Source organism: Battus philenor, unplaced genomic scaffold, assembly GCF_028537555.1.
Source record: "Battus philenor isolate CCGP_79_NKW_IND1 unplaced genomic scaffold, ilBatPhil1.0.hap1 SCAF_5, whole genome shotgun sequence".
NCBI lineage: Eukaryota > Metazoa > Arthropoda > Insecta > Lepidoptera > Papilionidae > Battus > Battus philenor.
This window is the reverse complement of record NW_027181715.1, coordinates 9,913,320-9,929,656: the sequence shown is the minus strand read 5'-3', so window position 1 is coordinate 9,929,656 and position 16,337 is coordinate 9,913,320. Positions and strand designations below refer to the sequence as shown.

The window sequence follows — 16,337 nt, the reverse complement described above, 5'->3', positions numbered from 1 at the left end:
TTGGTGTTTCTTCACGGTATACTGTATTTGAGAATATTATTTCAGAAAAAGCACAACAATTCTCGTTGGCTATTAATAACGCGCTACGGGTGCATTACATGTGTGCAAAACGTTACTATACATCTGTCGTTTGGTCAGTTGCGGATTCTCTTTTTATTGTTTCTGTTGGCCACATTATTTCACGTATTTTCGGATTGATTTCTATCAAAGCTGATTTGAAATATGTTACAGTGATCGTAAAAGCAACTGAAAGTTTTATCGTTCGCATCAAAAACCCTGAATATAACCCCTGAATATTAGATTAATGAGACTTTTACTTGTAACATTTTCTTTAATTTACTTTACAATAACTGACACCCAATCATTAGTTTCTTTCACTTGTTTTTTATGTTAAATAACATATCTGCGCAATAGGGGTATGGATTCAGAACAATAGATAAGAACTAGGTTCTATACTAATTCTGCTATGATTGACGGATTCACTACAACTTGGAAACTTTTAGCTAATTCACTTTACATATACCACTAATGCAATAATTATGATAAGAACATAGTGATACACGAGAAAAAACGCATTACAAATCTTTTTACACATATTATAGCGGCAAGCTAAATCACGTATTCGAAATTAAAATCAAGATGCCAAAGGAATCTCTGTCTTTGTTTCATGAGATAAGAGAGGCAATATTTTTGTCCTAAAAATGAATACTATTATTTTGAAACAGTTGCAACGTTTACTATTTTTAATGAGTTTTAACTAAATAAATTTTGTTACTGAAAATCAACTATCCTCAATCTATGGTCTGCGGGCAACCAGGTCTTTTTGATTGGCCCGTTTTAAATTGTTTTTATATTATCACGTAAATAATTTGTATTCAATGCTTGATTGTATTGTAATCAGGAGCATAGCAACATGTTTAAAACGTTAGAAATTGACAAAATCTAACAATATACACGGAATGTACATGGACATTGAATTCATGATTGTAGAAATCGCGAAAATATTCGACAATAGGGACTTTATTACATTTTTTTGCCGTCTACAACACCTCTTGCCTATCACGTGTTTGTAGACGCCATAAAAAGTACTGTAAATCCGTGTAAGAGGGTTTCTTGTTAGATTTTATTGTTATCTTTAAGCCGTAAGGGATTTCAGATATTACAACCGCCTGCTTAATGTAAGTCCTTTCAAAACTTATACAATATAAATAACTCTATCACCTACACAGAGCTTATCTCAGCCCGTGCATTCTGTGGTACCTGGCGGCAATAAAATATTACTTTTTACGTCCCTCGCGCAACACCGTGGCCCGGACGATTGCGCAAGCTCTTGCATTCCGTGATCACGGGCAGTCCCCTCGGACGCCTAGTGCAACTACAAGCCTGCGGCGTTTGAAGACTTACAACTTGTTTCACCTATTATTTAAACGATTAAAGTCAAGTTCAATATTTAACTGATTGGGGGTTCTACTATAATAGAATCGTGAACAAACACTACTTTTGAATTTATCTTGATCTTTGGTATTAGCATATTTACGGAAGTTTTTGATCAAATAAAATAATTTCCGTCTTGGTTTATCTTTATTCTTCAGGAGTTTGAAGCGCTTTAGCACTTTGTGACGCGTAGAACGGAGATATTAGTCCATTCCCAGTTATTCTGAGATATTCTTAATAATTATTTTTGTTGGTCCGATTGGCACTCAAAATGAGCTCACCGTATCTTAAGCCTCAGGAATGTTTTTTTGATTGATTTAAATATATTAACTATGGGCTACCAAGTGGACAAAGCCATCGTCCACGTGGAAATTTGGATGTTTTTAATTTTGATAGTCTTGCAAAATATCCTTAGAAAAAATAGATGTTCTTTTCCAAGGATTTATAAAGTTTGGAGCACGCGAAATATTAGGAACTAAAAAGTAAAAAAATGCTGCGGTAAATTCCTTAAAAAAATAGTTTTATTTTATAAGTAACATTGACATAAAGATGAGAACAAAAAAAGATGTCTATGTCATATAATCGTATTACTAAATTACTCGACGAAGGTAGTGATGCATAATTTTGTAAATCAATTAATGTTCAGATGAGACCGAGTATGTAAACTGTTCGCACATCACTCATTTCCAAGCGTAATATCCAGGTGTAGCGACTGTGTATTGGCCTCGATTTACCCTACTGTCTCCGCAGTTTCCATTTGCAATCGCAAAAAGTTGTGAACGCTAGAGCAACGGGCGGGACGGAGATATCGACTATCAATGACACCGGCCAATGTAAAATGATATATCACGCCGTATCACGATGCACCTTTGTTGCCTTTTTTTTAAACAAATGCAGGGGGGAGCGTGGCTCTAGGCGAGTGGTTTGGTAATAATGACACATTGTTGGTGCAGACGGGGAACGGTTAGAGATATTAAAAGGTTCTTGTGCGCCTCCAACTACACAGTGCGTTGGCACTAACTGTTATTCTGTTTCCTCCCTCTATACATACCGCAGTAATGTGAATAACAAGAGCAATAAAAAAATTGAAATTAAAGTAACGCACGCGCAACATAATAATATATTTTGACTCCACTATTACACATGTAAATATTTACTTTAAATCTTATCTCATCTTAACTGTTGTCTGAACTTATCTGGGACCTTAAGAAGTCGAGTGAAGACCACGGGCCAACAAGCGCAGCATAGGACGTCCACCTGCAAAATCATTTACCCGTCCTTGTAAAGTCATCGTAAGATGCATGGTGCAGGCGACAAAAGATTCGATAAATTTATTTTTATGTATATAATTATAAATCTAAAATTAACGCACGTGTGCTATCCTATGCGTTCTGAGAAATTTGAAACCTCGTATCAATATTACATATAATTAATAATCTCGTTAAGAAAATGAAATACCATATAACACGTTTACAACATCCATGGAAGATTTCCTGGCTCTTTGTAATACGTCGATACGTACTCCCTTGACAACTACTCAAGGTTATTATCGAGAACACGTCACTACAATGATATTACAACGTAAGGAATACTACATTCAAATATCACTGAGTTAACACAAGCTGTTAAATATTCAGAATGAAATAAATTAGAGGGATTATATTGTGTAAAGGTTAAAATATCACGTGATTTTTTTAATTGAGAGATTTTTTATTTATGTTTAGGTTGTTGTATATAATTATAACTTTCCCCTTAGCAGATATGAAACACGTCATGAGTACCAATGTTACATAATTGGTTTAAACTATTTGAATTTGAGTAATCGAATACCCTTTAAAAGCTACGAAATCTTAACCAGTATTTTTTTTTCAACGCATTCTTGTCCGCTTAAGTTGGTGGCCAACCAACTCGCCTGATGGAAAGCGACTATGTGGGCAAGTATGAAGCACTCAGACTCAGGAGGATCCAATTCTCTCTGAACCTGGGAAATCACTTCACAGTGGGGCTGTGCGGATTAGAAACTTTAAGTCGAAACGCAAAGCTAGCCACAGTGTAAAGGTGATAGGGGGCCCACTATATTAACTACGACCACAAAAACATAAGGTATTTTAACTAGGTGTTAGCAACATTTTGACAAAACAGCGTAAAACTAATTCCATACAAACATCATATAACACTTCCATATTATAACAAACTAAACTAACAGAATCTTTATTTTACTATAAAAAAAGTACGTACATCAGTTAGTTCACTGTTAGCAATACTTAATGCCTATATGTGAATTAATATTAACCTTATTTATTAAAGAATTTCGTTTTATTTGTATTATTATATTATGTATTCTCTTTATTATTATTGTATTGTATAGTATAGTATAGTAACAAAAAATCATTTAAATAACTTCAGTGATAACTATAGCGATATATATAGAACTATATCTAAATATTTTTATGCCGAAATAAGTATTGTATGACGGTGTTATGTTTGTTGCCATGTGGATATATGCATATATGCATATACACTCTATTCTATTTTTATATAGAGAGTGATGATCACAGTCATTCAGGCGATTGCTAAGTCATTCCACATATATTTCTCTACATTGTTGTCTCTCAACAGAAGACTAACAGTTACAATGCATACTTAATCTAAAAGACAGGTAATCGTCACCTTCTTGTATACAATAGAAAAACACCCATAATAACAACTGTTAATTAGATCACCAGTACTTAAGGTACTAAGGTAAATAAAATTTGTTAAAATAACGTAGCCCTTCTCAATTCATTAAAATTACCATATCCAAAATAATTTATTGACTAGCTAAATACAAGCTTACATACACACATTCCCGACAAAACTAACGGCTTCGCCATGGCGGTGCATACATTAAAGATTTCTCGATTTATGTTAAAAAAAATGCATTCGTGAAAAATACACTCATATATTAACCACATAAACGGAAACTGCCAAGCGTATAACGCTTATTTTATTCATTATACGAGTGCATTAACAAGACAGGTTAGAACTAAAAAAGACTGGTCTTAACTGTTGAGATAAATCAAAGGTCCACGAATAGATGGCTCATAAAGGTGCCCACAAAAGACGGAGTTTTAGAGCCCTTCAGAAAGTGTGTCGACTGCCCCCTCTCTCCCCGTCGGCCCCGCTGCGACCTACCCGCGCGATGTAGGAAAACGTCCATGTATGCATTTTATAGTTTTCCGTAGAACCGAGACCTCCGTACGTAGGTGTTTGTACTCGAAGGTGAAATAAATTATAATATTGATGTAATTACACTTTACGTTGTGTATTTGATTTTTCAAGCGATGAAAGATAATAAGAACGACACAGTTTAAAAATAAGTAATTAGGTTAATAAACGAATATTTTGATATTGTTTGTTTATTTATTAAGCTGTTATGAGATTATATTCAAAACGACCACAAGTAATATAAAATCTAAAATGTAGATTGCTGTAAAACTTTGGCGCAATGCAACCAAGGTGCTTTAGATTTTACATCAGTACGTGCTGATCGATCTCTCCGTTACAATCAATAATCAACATTAATATATACTCTAACATAGTTAAGAAGTTATAATTAAAGTTTTTTTTTAATAATCATTATTCATTCAGACTAGATTCGAAACTTTTAGCCCATTTGGTAATGATTAGAAGTTATGTAGAAGCGGGAAAAAATTTAACTTGAACAGAGATACACGCTAAACCTACTTCTCTTTAATTAAGGTTAATGAACAATTTCTCAATTCAAATATAAATTATATTTTTAATGTTATTTAGTTTGTAACCGAAAATATTATCCCATACAACGCTATAGAGTAGCTGTACCACGGTGCTAGTACCACTTAACCCTTAAAGGTTTCAATGAACTCTATGTTCGATGACTAAATCATAAACCTTACGGCCTTCTTGGTTTCTTACGGTCCGTGGACGTTGCGTCCTTTATTACATTATATCTTACAAAAGGGAAAACGTGATTTGATTTTCTATTCACGTGATAATATTTTTACTTATTCTAATACGACTTTAATATTTTTTTTACATCTCAGACATTTCTAAATAGATTTTTAGTATGTAGTTAGTTTTTAGGTATCACACATTCAAAAGGTCGTAGACCTCAACGTATCCGGATTTTTTTATCATTACTAGATAGTTTAAACTTGTTTGGTCGTTTGTTTGCTTTTCTCAATAAAATAGTATAATAATAACTTTTACTTTGTGCTGTATACAAATCTATTCAAAATAAACAAAATTTGTTCATAAATAATTATTTACCTAAAATTTAAAGCTATTATTAAATATAGGCATTTAACCGTGCGAAAACTATTAAGGTTTAAAAGAATCATTTTTTATCAGATAACATTTTGTGTACTATTTCTTAGCAAATTAAACAGAGATGAAATTAAACCGTATGATCACCTAATATAAATTATAAAGTCACCATTATTCTTTATATAGTCAACTTATAACCTTCCAGTTTATTCGTTTTTTTAATTGCTGTAGTTTATGTATTAGTCAGATTATTCTGAATAGTTAGAATATTCTTGAATTACTAAAAGTAGTATTTCCTTTTTGACACAGTGCGATAAGGATGTACATTTATAAAGATCGCAGCGACAGGTCCTTTGAACTCGGACGATTGGAACAGCAACCGGCCGATTTAGTGTTAGACTGCGAGGCTGCGCTGTTCGCTGAGGGCGCGCGGGTCGCGGGGCGCAGAGTAGCGGCGGGGGGAGGGCGTTAGTGTTGCGCAACGCATTACAATAACGCGACATTACGTGCGCCCGCGCAGGGGTCATGTGCCCGGCCCGCGCCCTGCCTCGCTCCGTTTCGGGGAACGGTGACTTAACACACCCATTGTCAGATTGTCACATCGATGATTAGACCGTCGAGCAGGGGTTCACGAGACTGCAACCGTGTTCTTAATTTAAAATTCTGCGTGGTCATAGATTATAACAATGTAACACCCTGTTAATTGTCAACAGCTTTGTTCCTCGCTGGCTCTGCAAGCGTATATTTACCGTATTTGTTTTTTTGAAATTTGAAATATAACTGTAAATAATTATTACATTCAATTGATATCTAACTAACCTAAAAGACTTCGTTTACTAGTTCTAGTGTAGACTATTATCTTTTGTTCTTTAAATACATACCGAATTTTAAATACATACTTTAGCGGTTCAATCTTTATATTTAAACGGGCATTTAAAAGTTAACCATTTTTATATTTTTATTTTGATATGAATAAGTGATTATGATAATGATATTATTTATGTTATCTTGTTGATAATATGCATATAAATCAGTGCCAATTACTATAATAAAATTCACTATGCTTCAATATTCATGTTCGAATTGCTTATATGATTTGAGGGACGCAAGCAAAATGTTTTGCCTCTATAAATAGAATTTCCCACGCCTGAGGTGCTTTTATAAGTTCACCGGGTGTGATGTCATCGATTTATTTATTAGTAACCACCTAACTTAAATAGTTCCTCGTCTTTTCAAGAATTAACTATAGTAGCACAAATAAATTATTTATTAATTTCAGCCGTAAGGCCGTAAGACGTCTGCTGTTGAATGTAGGGTCACACCATAAAAACAGTCAAAAAGATTTTAATAAAAATTATAATTTATAGTTAGTAGTAGTCATTAGTTTTATTATATTAGGTGTTTTTAATCTTACTTTATTCGGTTGATTTCGATTTTTTCCATTTTTATCATAATTACTTATTTTACGTCATTAATTTATCACTGCATCGCACAAATGGTTAACTGGTAGAAAATGCCATCGACATACTTGCCGTTATACATTGTAGGTAAAAGTTTACATAAATATATAGTTTTTACGTGGAAAAACAGAACTGTGAAAGTACATGTAGATACATGCAGTTTTCTATCCATCGTGTCGAAAAGTTGTCTCGTTATACCAAGTAGAGATGTCAGTGATCCAGTCGTCCACGCAAGGATGCGCGGGCGACGCGCGTTTCTTTTTAGAAAGTGGCACGTGTCGGGGTTGTTCACCCTACGCGATCCGGGTCAGTCGCCGCTCCCCGCACACCCGCCGGTCCCCCGCCGGCATCCAGCAACTTACTTCATGTGCGTATAACACTAGTCCTTGATAAGGAAACTCCATTGACACCATAATCGAGTGAAACCGGGTCGACGGATAAGGCACTCCTTGTCGCGCCACTGAATATAGGACAACTTACTGTGCGCTCTAAAATTAGTTATACTAAAATGGATATCTCTTTTTTCCCGCGTTTGTAATTTCGTAAATCGAACAAGATCGTGTTCGTCTATTTCAATTTGAAATACAATACATTACAGTTATTACCATACGCAACACTAATAACAATACCAATTACTCATTCGTTATCGGTGTATCAACCCTTTAATTCTTTAACTAACTAGGCTGAAAGACTTCTTATTGTCAAAATGACCAGTGTTTTTACTTGTTAACCTTATTTTAGATTAACCACCTTATTTACTGATTTAATAATAGCAAATGATTATTTAAAAAATAAATAATATTTTTCATACAATTAGTACATGATTTATTACATTTTTACAAACTAACAACATTAATGCAAAATATGTGAGCTCGTTGCTTCTGAACTACTTTCTAGTGTATTACAGAAGACAATATCTTCCCTATTATAATCTTCATCTAGGTTTTTTTTGGATTTGATCGACGTCGAATCTTTGACAACTATGGCAACCTGTTTTAATTTTTTAAGTTTTTATGTTTAATTTACTATGCGGTTTATATGGGGAAAAGATTGGTGTTCACTGTTTTCTTTTTAATTTTTAAATTATTTTTCTTCACTAAAGAACTTTTCTCTTGCTTAACAAAAAACAAAGATTTTTTAATTTTCAATAAAACTAAGGTTGAATATATAATTACTTTTCCCGCCAAGCACTGTTAATATTAACAAATAAAAGTGGTGTGTATTATGTCAATGAGATATTCCTTTATCCCATTTTTTGTGTGTCTGGTTTCGAATATAAAAATTTTCCATAACTACGTTGTTGTAAATAACACGTATTTTTTAACCATTACAGCGTAAGCGACTCGTTTTGTCACTAAAGAGCATATAGTGTAACACTAGCTTGAATTAACTATTCCGATACCAATAAGATATCGGAATCTAGAGATCACAAATAAGTTTAGTTGCTTCACAATTACAAATGGAATCTCGGTCTTTCTACTTAGATGGCCGAATATTGTAAAAGTACTCTTCTTGATCGTTTATCATTGCTGAGGGTCGCGCCCTTCCTGCAAAGCCTTGGTCGAAGATTAGCCGAGTTCTGTGCACAGGTCTCTATGACCTGCTTTTCTGAGCGCTTCTGTTATTGCGAGGGCCGTCACCACAGAGTCCGCCTAACTTTCCTACTACCAGCTTCTCGAGACTTTCTGGTTGCGTTTTCTATGGGGCCAAAGTTCCCAGAATTCCAGAAAAATCCCCGAATTTTTAATAGTATTATTGGAATACAAAATATTGTTAACTAAGACCCTAGAAAAACAATGCTTTATTATTACTTATACTGTTAACAAGGTAACATGAAGTAAAAAGCAGCGGTAGAGAGCTGACACTTGCAATCGTACGTGGCGAGTTCGATTTTCGATATCGGATACAATCTTATATAAATCAAACTATTGTGACAATGTTGACGAGATTCACGTAATAATAACCAAATTCTTAAAAGAAAAGCAGACATAATTTTTTTATTACATCTTCATTTGAATATTTACACAAGAGATATGTCAACAGACTTAAAAAAATATATCATTACACTGCCCAAAAGGCGAGCAGTGTGAAATAATAATAAAAAGTAAACGCTGACAAAATGTTGATAAACCGTTTTAGTCAGAACTTGATGTTGCAATTCAGAACTGTGGAGTCGCACTTTAAAAGTGAACTGTGTGTGTGAATCGCATTCAAGTACAGTACACGGGCGGGATATACAGGGTGATGGGTTATAGATATAAACGCTTTAAAGGGTGAATATATAGCTAATTTGCTGTCAATTAAAATATTGTACATCGTATCCTAAAATCAATGTTTATAGAAATAACAAATGATAATACAGCTAGAAAAAACGTTTTCAAATTCGAACATGAAAATGAGTTATTATTTACTATCTGTCCCTGCAGACTTTGTGTACTGCCAGAAGTAATACTCTATTTCTATACCTATAATCAAACAACCTGTACAAAGACAGACTAACTAAAGCTAACTGATAGAGTATATCAAAGAGATAAAATGAAATGACACTGTTATTTAGGACATCTTCTGATCTATTTCATTTAAAGCAACATTGGCATGTTAAAATGGATGCGTACTATCTATTTTTGAGATTTGAAAAGTAAAAACTTCTTATGAAAAAACATGTATTTCTTCTCACTGTTAACACCCTCAGTAATTAATGAAAGATCAGGATAAATTTCTTTGTCCCTTTTCTCCCTCTATCTAAATCTTCATAATATTAAGTAATGTGTTTATTCTTACTACTACCAATGAGAAGAGAAATTTTGTCGTACGCACATTACCGCATTGACTTTAATAACATGTAAAATTATTATGCTTAATACAGACATAGGCTTGTATTTTTTTTAAATAATCTTTTAATATCATTCCAATTTTGAAGAATTATTGATTTTTGACAAATTAAAATAACAACTTTTCTCAAAACTTTTTAAAAATTATTCAAGCAGTTTTAAATATCTGTAGGATATTAATTAGTTTTTCTTTAAACGAATATAGCTAAAACAAAATAAAAATACTAATTGTATACGTAGAGTAACTTCTTTAACCACCTTTTTTTCTTAAATTACTGGCTTAAAATTTTATCTAACTAATTTTTCTATAAATCTTCCAAATGTGTTAAATGAAATGAGCATGTTATATAAATAAATTGCAATATAAATAAAAGCATATAAAATAATCTGTGTCACTACCAAACTACTGATAACTGTTACGTTTTCATTACAATATCTCGTCTATTTCTGGGTTTTAAATTAGCAAACTGTGCAACCACTGAATTCGACTCCTTACGTCTTCAGATAACATTTAGTACCTTAACTAGCGACATCTATTAAGGATAGTAGAAATTATAAAGAGTGACAATGCCGTTTGTGCGCACGTCTTGGCGACAGTGAATGGTTCTTATATATTGCTTTTTATCTGAAATATATTTAACCATATTTTAATACAAAATCTGCTGATTTAACTTGGGAAAATAACGTTTTAAAATTAAAACATAATATTAAATAATAATTATAATTGTTTATTAAAATTCAATAATTTTAACGACTATTTAATGTATCTTGTGAAACGACATTATGTATCTATCCCTTTAATCATTTACATGAAATAATAACTAATTACTACGACTACATTACCACTATATAATTATTACTAATAACTTAACGCCAATTTACATGGTAATTAAAATGTTATTTTTTGTATTAATGTGATGTCAAGTAGCCTAATGTCTAATTATTACAACATTTGTCAAAAAAATTTTAACGTTCCATAATAAATGACTATAATAAAAATTTACTGTGAATTTGTGCACATAACCACTTTTAAAATGTTACTTTTTAAAAGTGGCCCAATAGTTTCTTGGATACATTTGGTTTACGTACAATATTCACACATAGCATGTTGAAATAATTACTGAAAAACAAGACGCAATTATTCTCGACGATGTCTTCATATTTGAAATATTGTGTTTAAAGTAAATAAAATATCCAATATTATAGAACTATGGTCCATTGAAGCATGACAATGACAACTAAATTCTCATTGCGTTTTTAAAATAAATTGTCATAATAAAGAGCGGTTTGTGCTAAATTATTTAAATTAATTAAATAATTAAATTAATTGTTTCAATTTCATGAAATTGATACATCTTCTCCTGGGACATTCAAAAGGTACGTAACTGTACTAAATACTTTCGTTTTTCTTACACTTTTTTAGCACTTTTGATGCTGGCCATCTTTACAACAGAATTCCTTTCCCGCTGAAAAATTTGTGGGAGACCATTCACCGCCGCAATTTTTGATGAAGAGAAATGCCTTCTCTCTGTGAACGTCACGTTCAACAGCTCCGCAAATCACCGGCCCGGCTTTTGGTAGATATTTTAATATCTGTAAGAATGACAACTAATTAATCTACATTAAAAATGAAAAATAAATCCTTAAAATTTTTTCAACATAAATATTTTAAATTATCACATATATTATATAAAAAAAAGAAAAACAAAACAAAAAATAAAAAAACTGTTTTCGTTATAATGGTCGCGTATTGAAAATTTTGGTAATATACTGCGACGGAATAATGCGTGAAAAATCTGTTGAGTCAGTATCACTATCTTCTTCATTACCAGGCTACGTCTAAAAATTACAGCAGCGTTTTAAATTATATATTATTATTATTACCATCTAAACGTAAATAAGCAAACTCATAGCCTCTCGACTAGCCATGGAGATAGGTATAATCGGATTTTCTGTAAGAGATCGAATCACGAATAAAAATCAAAATAACCGATGTAGCCCTACGGATTGGCAAATTGAAGTGTCAGTGTGCAGGCCATATACCATGCAAAACAGCTAGCCTTCGGTTTTAAAGTTGAGACGATGAACCTACAAGTGATGCATAGGACGTTTACCCTCAAAGTGGACAGATGACTTTGCTAAATCGGTCTTATTTAAAATCTATGGGCAGGCTCTAGCAGGGACTTTCTATGACTGAAATGGTGATTTAAATGTGACTTGACTAATCACTACCAAAAGTGAGCCATAGTTTTACAGTAACCAAGCGTATTTCGCTTGGTTTAATTCTTACCACATCAAGGCATTTGCTAATACAATGTTTGAAGCCAGTGCTGCAAGGTAGGCTGGGCGAGTCGGTGTCGTACGTCACTACAGGCTCACCCTGGGGAGGGCCGCGTGGCCGTCCGCGCCGCCCCTCCCTGATGCCCACCTGCTGCGACATGAACACGCCGCATTGACAAGGCTCAATCTGAAATTTATACAAACTACGTAAAATTGGTCGTTAACGACAGGCCTTAAAAAATGGCTCAAAGTAACACAGAGAGCAATGGAGGCTGCTATGCTCGGAGCTTCACCGTAAGATCTAATAAGAAATAAGGAGATCCGCAGAAGGCCCAAAGTTATCAACGTAGCTCGAATAGCTCGTCCGAAGTGGCAGTGAGCGGGGTACATCGTTTTTATTACCGACAACAGTGGAAGACGAAACGTTCTGTAGGGGCGGTCACGATTCGTTTGACGTGGCGTAGGTAGGACATGACGTACTAGGTGGACGGACGTAGTTGGGGGACGTCGCTAGATGTGGCCGGCGTAAGCAATGACCTATGCCTTGCAGTAGGCATCTATCGGCTTTTATGAGGATGGCGATTATATAAAATCCTAGAATAGTTTCGAATGGCGTAAAATTTTACAAATATTATTACATTGACTGTAATGAGATAGCTCTTAGCCGACTTTGCCTGCAATACACATTTCTTTACAATAAACCTCAGTACCCTTCTACGTATAATTTTTCAAAAGTACACTTATACTTAAGACGATGTCTGTTAACAACTTCTTGGCATGAATGTATAAAATTTACAAGTAAAAGATATCTCCATAGTTTTTCACACTAACAGTACCATGATACTTTGTGTAATGCTAAACTGAATAACTAGATGTAAATACTTTATTTGTTATTCGCACTTTGTTATGAGAAAATTATGTCAGATATAATAATACATAACTAGATATTAAAAATTACCACTTGCGTCTATACTAAACCTGGCCTGTGTCCTAAACGCGAGCGGTTCCCGTGATCTGGTGTAATATAAAGCTGTTGTGAATAATTATACTTTAAATATCAAACAATATGTCCTATAGGAACAAGCCAGTTCTATTTACAGTCTATTAATAGTCATTCATAAAACATCAATATCAATAAAAGCAGTGGTGGCCTAGTGGTGGATTCTCCGAGTTGCGTGGTCATAGAACAATAGTTGTGTCTCTCTCATAATGTAAAGTACAATGAGCGTACCGCTGGCCATAAAAAGAATACATCGAAAGGAAACTAGCTTATTCTTACACATCCAAAACTTTGTTTAACATATACACATCCCTAAACATATACTACATAAATTATAATTAACAAAACCGAATTAGTCGTCAAATGAAAATTAACGTAAGTTAAATATTTATTTGGTCTAATGCGGACTTTAGACCTATTGTAGTAACAGTCGTGAAATTAATGAAAACGAATTTACACTAAGACAAATATTGAATTATTAGTTACCTCACTAAGATCATCATAGTACTGATCTTCCATCGTCTTTAGGCTCTCTTCCTGATCACGCTTCAGTTTCCGCCAAGCCTTACTTGAAACTGCTAAGGATAGGCAAACAATCAAAAGTATCCAGTTATGAAGCTTAATCATGTTCAAAGCTGTCACTCGAAACTGTAAAAATTATATTTCTACTTGAATAACACACCCATAAAAATATGAAAAATTTGTATATATAAATAGATTTTTTGATCAATAAAATATAATATTATCTGCCTACTCAAGGTTACATATCTCTCGTATTTTGCGCAGAAACTGTTAGTGTATTTTCAGTATCTTACAAGTTGAGATATTTTCATTCTAATTTTTAATTTTTCTCTTCAAAACCCAAAGTTAAACAAATTAAAAAAAAATATTGTAAATTACAAACGCATGTAATTTTTCATACAGGGCTACCCCTGAGTTGGAAAAATGCTTTGGTAGTCAGAAATCTAACAGCGTCAACATTTCAACGAACATAGCAGGCGTTTAACTAATAATGCAAATAGAGTAATAAACAAATAAGTCCGTGCTGTCACGCCTAACATTGTTCCTCAAAACATCAATATTTATTAGATTTGATTATCACAGCAAAACGTAAGTAATAAATGTTACAAAGAAATTAATAAAATTTTCATTAAAAAAAATAATGAATTAAAATAAGTGCTGATGTCTTTAAACATATTTAAATCCTCTTAAACTTAGCGCATGAGGAACCAGAACATCCTTGCTAAAACCATTTTGTTTAAAAATTAATATTCAATAATAAATCCTACAATTGCAATTACAAAAAACGACATGCGCATCTTCCCGAGAATAAACATGATCAACTTTGAAAATATTAACTAAATAAATAATAATTATCTTTAAATATAAAACGAGCTTTCACTTACTTTACTTGTGAAGGCAACTCAAGTATGTTTACGCAAAAGTATTCACGTCAGTAAAGACCCTTATCACCTAATGATGCATCAAATTTTCGAATAACAATATATAAGGCAGTGAGTGTTTATTTCTGTCACTGAAAAATGCTAACTCAACAAATTTGTTTGATAGGACGTGAGTTCATTCAATCACGCTCAGAATATTTGTACGTGATTGCAGGTGAACATTTACTGGCAATTTATCGCCAATATTTAAATAAGCGAATATTTAACATTTTATTTTTGTTATCTATCTTATAAATCGTGTTCTTCTCGGCTAAATTAGTCATAAACAATTTTCTTTTATCAGATAGGAGTACATACTAACATTTGATCACGTATTATTGGTTCCACGGATGTTATGCTTTTTAGAACGTTTTTGTTGTAGTTTGTGTATGTTGTTATATAGAGGTTGAGTAGTTATAGGTATAAAAGCTTTAAAGGTGTAAACGTATAGCTCATTTGTGAGAAAAAAGTTTTACAACATAACACCTATTTCCAATAACCCTGTATTAAGTGATCATTTTCTCTATTGGAATGCTACAAGCCAATAACTTCAGCCAAAATTTGCTAGGGCAGATATTCAATAATTTGAATGTGTAGTAATCCATATTTTGAAAAAACTTTTTCTTACTGTATTATCATTGCGTTATTTAAATTTATTATTAATGAATCTCCTTGAGAGATTGGCTTTAAGAGATCAGCATGTAAGAATATAACTATGACTTACAATTTATGACCTTACGATGTACATATGAATTTTCAATAATATTTTGTGTATAAAATATTAACTTTGTACGTTTATAATATTTAAAATATATCCCAAAAATAGAAGACGTCCATAATGTATTTACAAGGCACCCTAAAAAACTGGCTGTATAAAACTTTCAACTACAAAAAGTCTCTAATTCATTTTTAATAAATAAAAGCAGATTTTTAATAAATTGCCGCAAAACCTTATTGGACTACCTTTTGTAAATGGCTTATTAAAAATAAATTGATCTAAAAAGTATATTATGCAGTAAACGAACATTTAAATGACAAAATCCTTGGCAATGATGTCGCATGATCATTTTGATTTCATTTAGGCTATATCCGATAAAATATATGTGTATAAATCTGTACTAAATTTTTATTAAAAGATATATTGTTGTGGAGTTTCTTTCTGATTCTTCCCCATAGCTGTAATACCTTGCGAACCAGAGTAGGGTCAAAAATAAAATAGAATAAAAAAAAATAACAAGTTGACTATCAATAGCGTTCTGGTAAGATTTCCTATGTTGAATAAACGAATTTTATCTTTATCTTTATCATTTATTTTTTTAATATGGTGCTATAGATCCACCACCACTTTAAATCTTTCACATCTATAAGCAATCACTCTATACATCAATCGGGAGAACCGGGCGCGTATAGTGACATCTCCGAAAACCAATATAAAATACTGCGCATGTTACATCTATGTATAAATTACATAAAGAACTAATAAAGTACCATGTTTAGTTGAAATTAATTATTTTTTCCAAATCTGTGCATTATATCTATTACCATTTATCATACCATACTCATAATTTTCATATTAGTGATGCTTTTTTTAATATCTACTACT

At 32.8% G+C, this 16,337-nt stretch overlaps 1 protein-coding gene across 1 annotated transcript; it reads right to left on the bottom strand.

Moving 5' to 3' along the window:
- Window positions 1-11,381: 11,381 nt before the first annotated feature.
- Fcp3C (Follicle cell protein 3C) lies at window positions 11,382-13,919 on the bottom strand. The gene is made up of 3 exons (XM_068773017.1): window positions 13,779-13,919; window positions 12,303-12,479; window positions 11,382-11,605 (listed from the first exon to the last, which is right to left on the bottom strand). The coding sequence occupies exons 1-3, from the start codon at window positions 13,917-13,919 to the stop codon at window positions 11,432-11,434; spliced, it is 492 nt and encodes a 163-aa protein (XP_068629118.1). The 3' UTR covers window positions 11,382-11,431.
- Between the last annotated feature and the right edge of the window lie 2,418 nt (window positions 13,920-16,337).

Coding starts and splice junctions, on each gene's coding strand:
- Fcp3C (XM_068773017.1), bottom strand. CDS start 13,919: ATGATTAAGCTTCATAACTGGATACTTTTGATTGTTTGCCTATCCTTA. Junction 12,480..13,778: donor ACTATGATGATCTTAGTGAG/GTAACTAATAAT, acceptor TATAAATTTCAG/ATTGAGCCTTGTCAATGCGG. Junction 11,606..12,302: donor TTAGCAAATGCCTTGATGTG/GTAAGAATTAAA, acceptor TCATTCTTACAG/ATATTAAAATATCTACCAAA.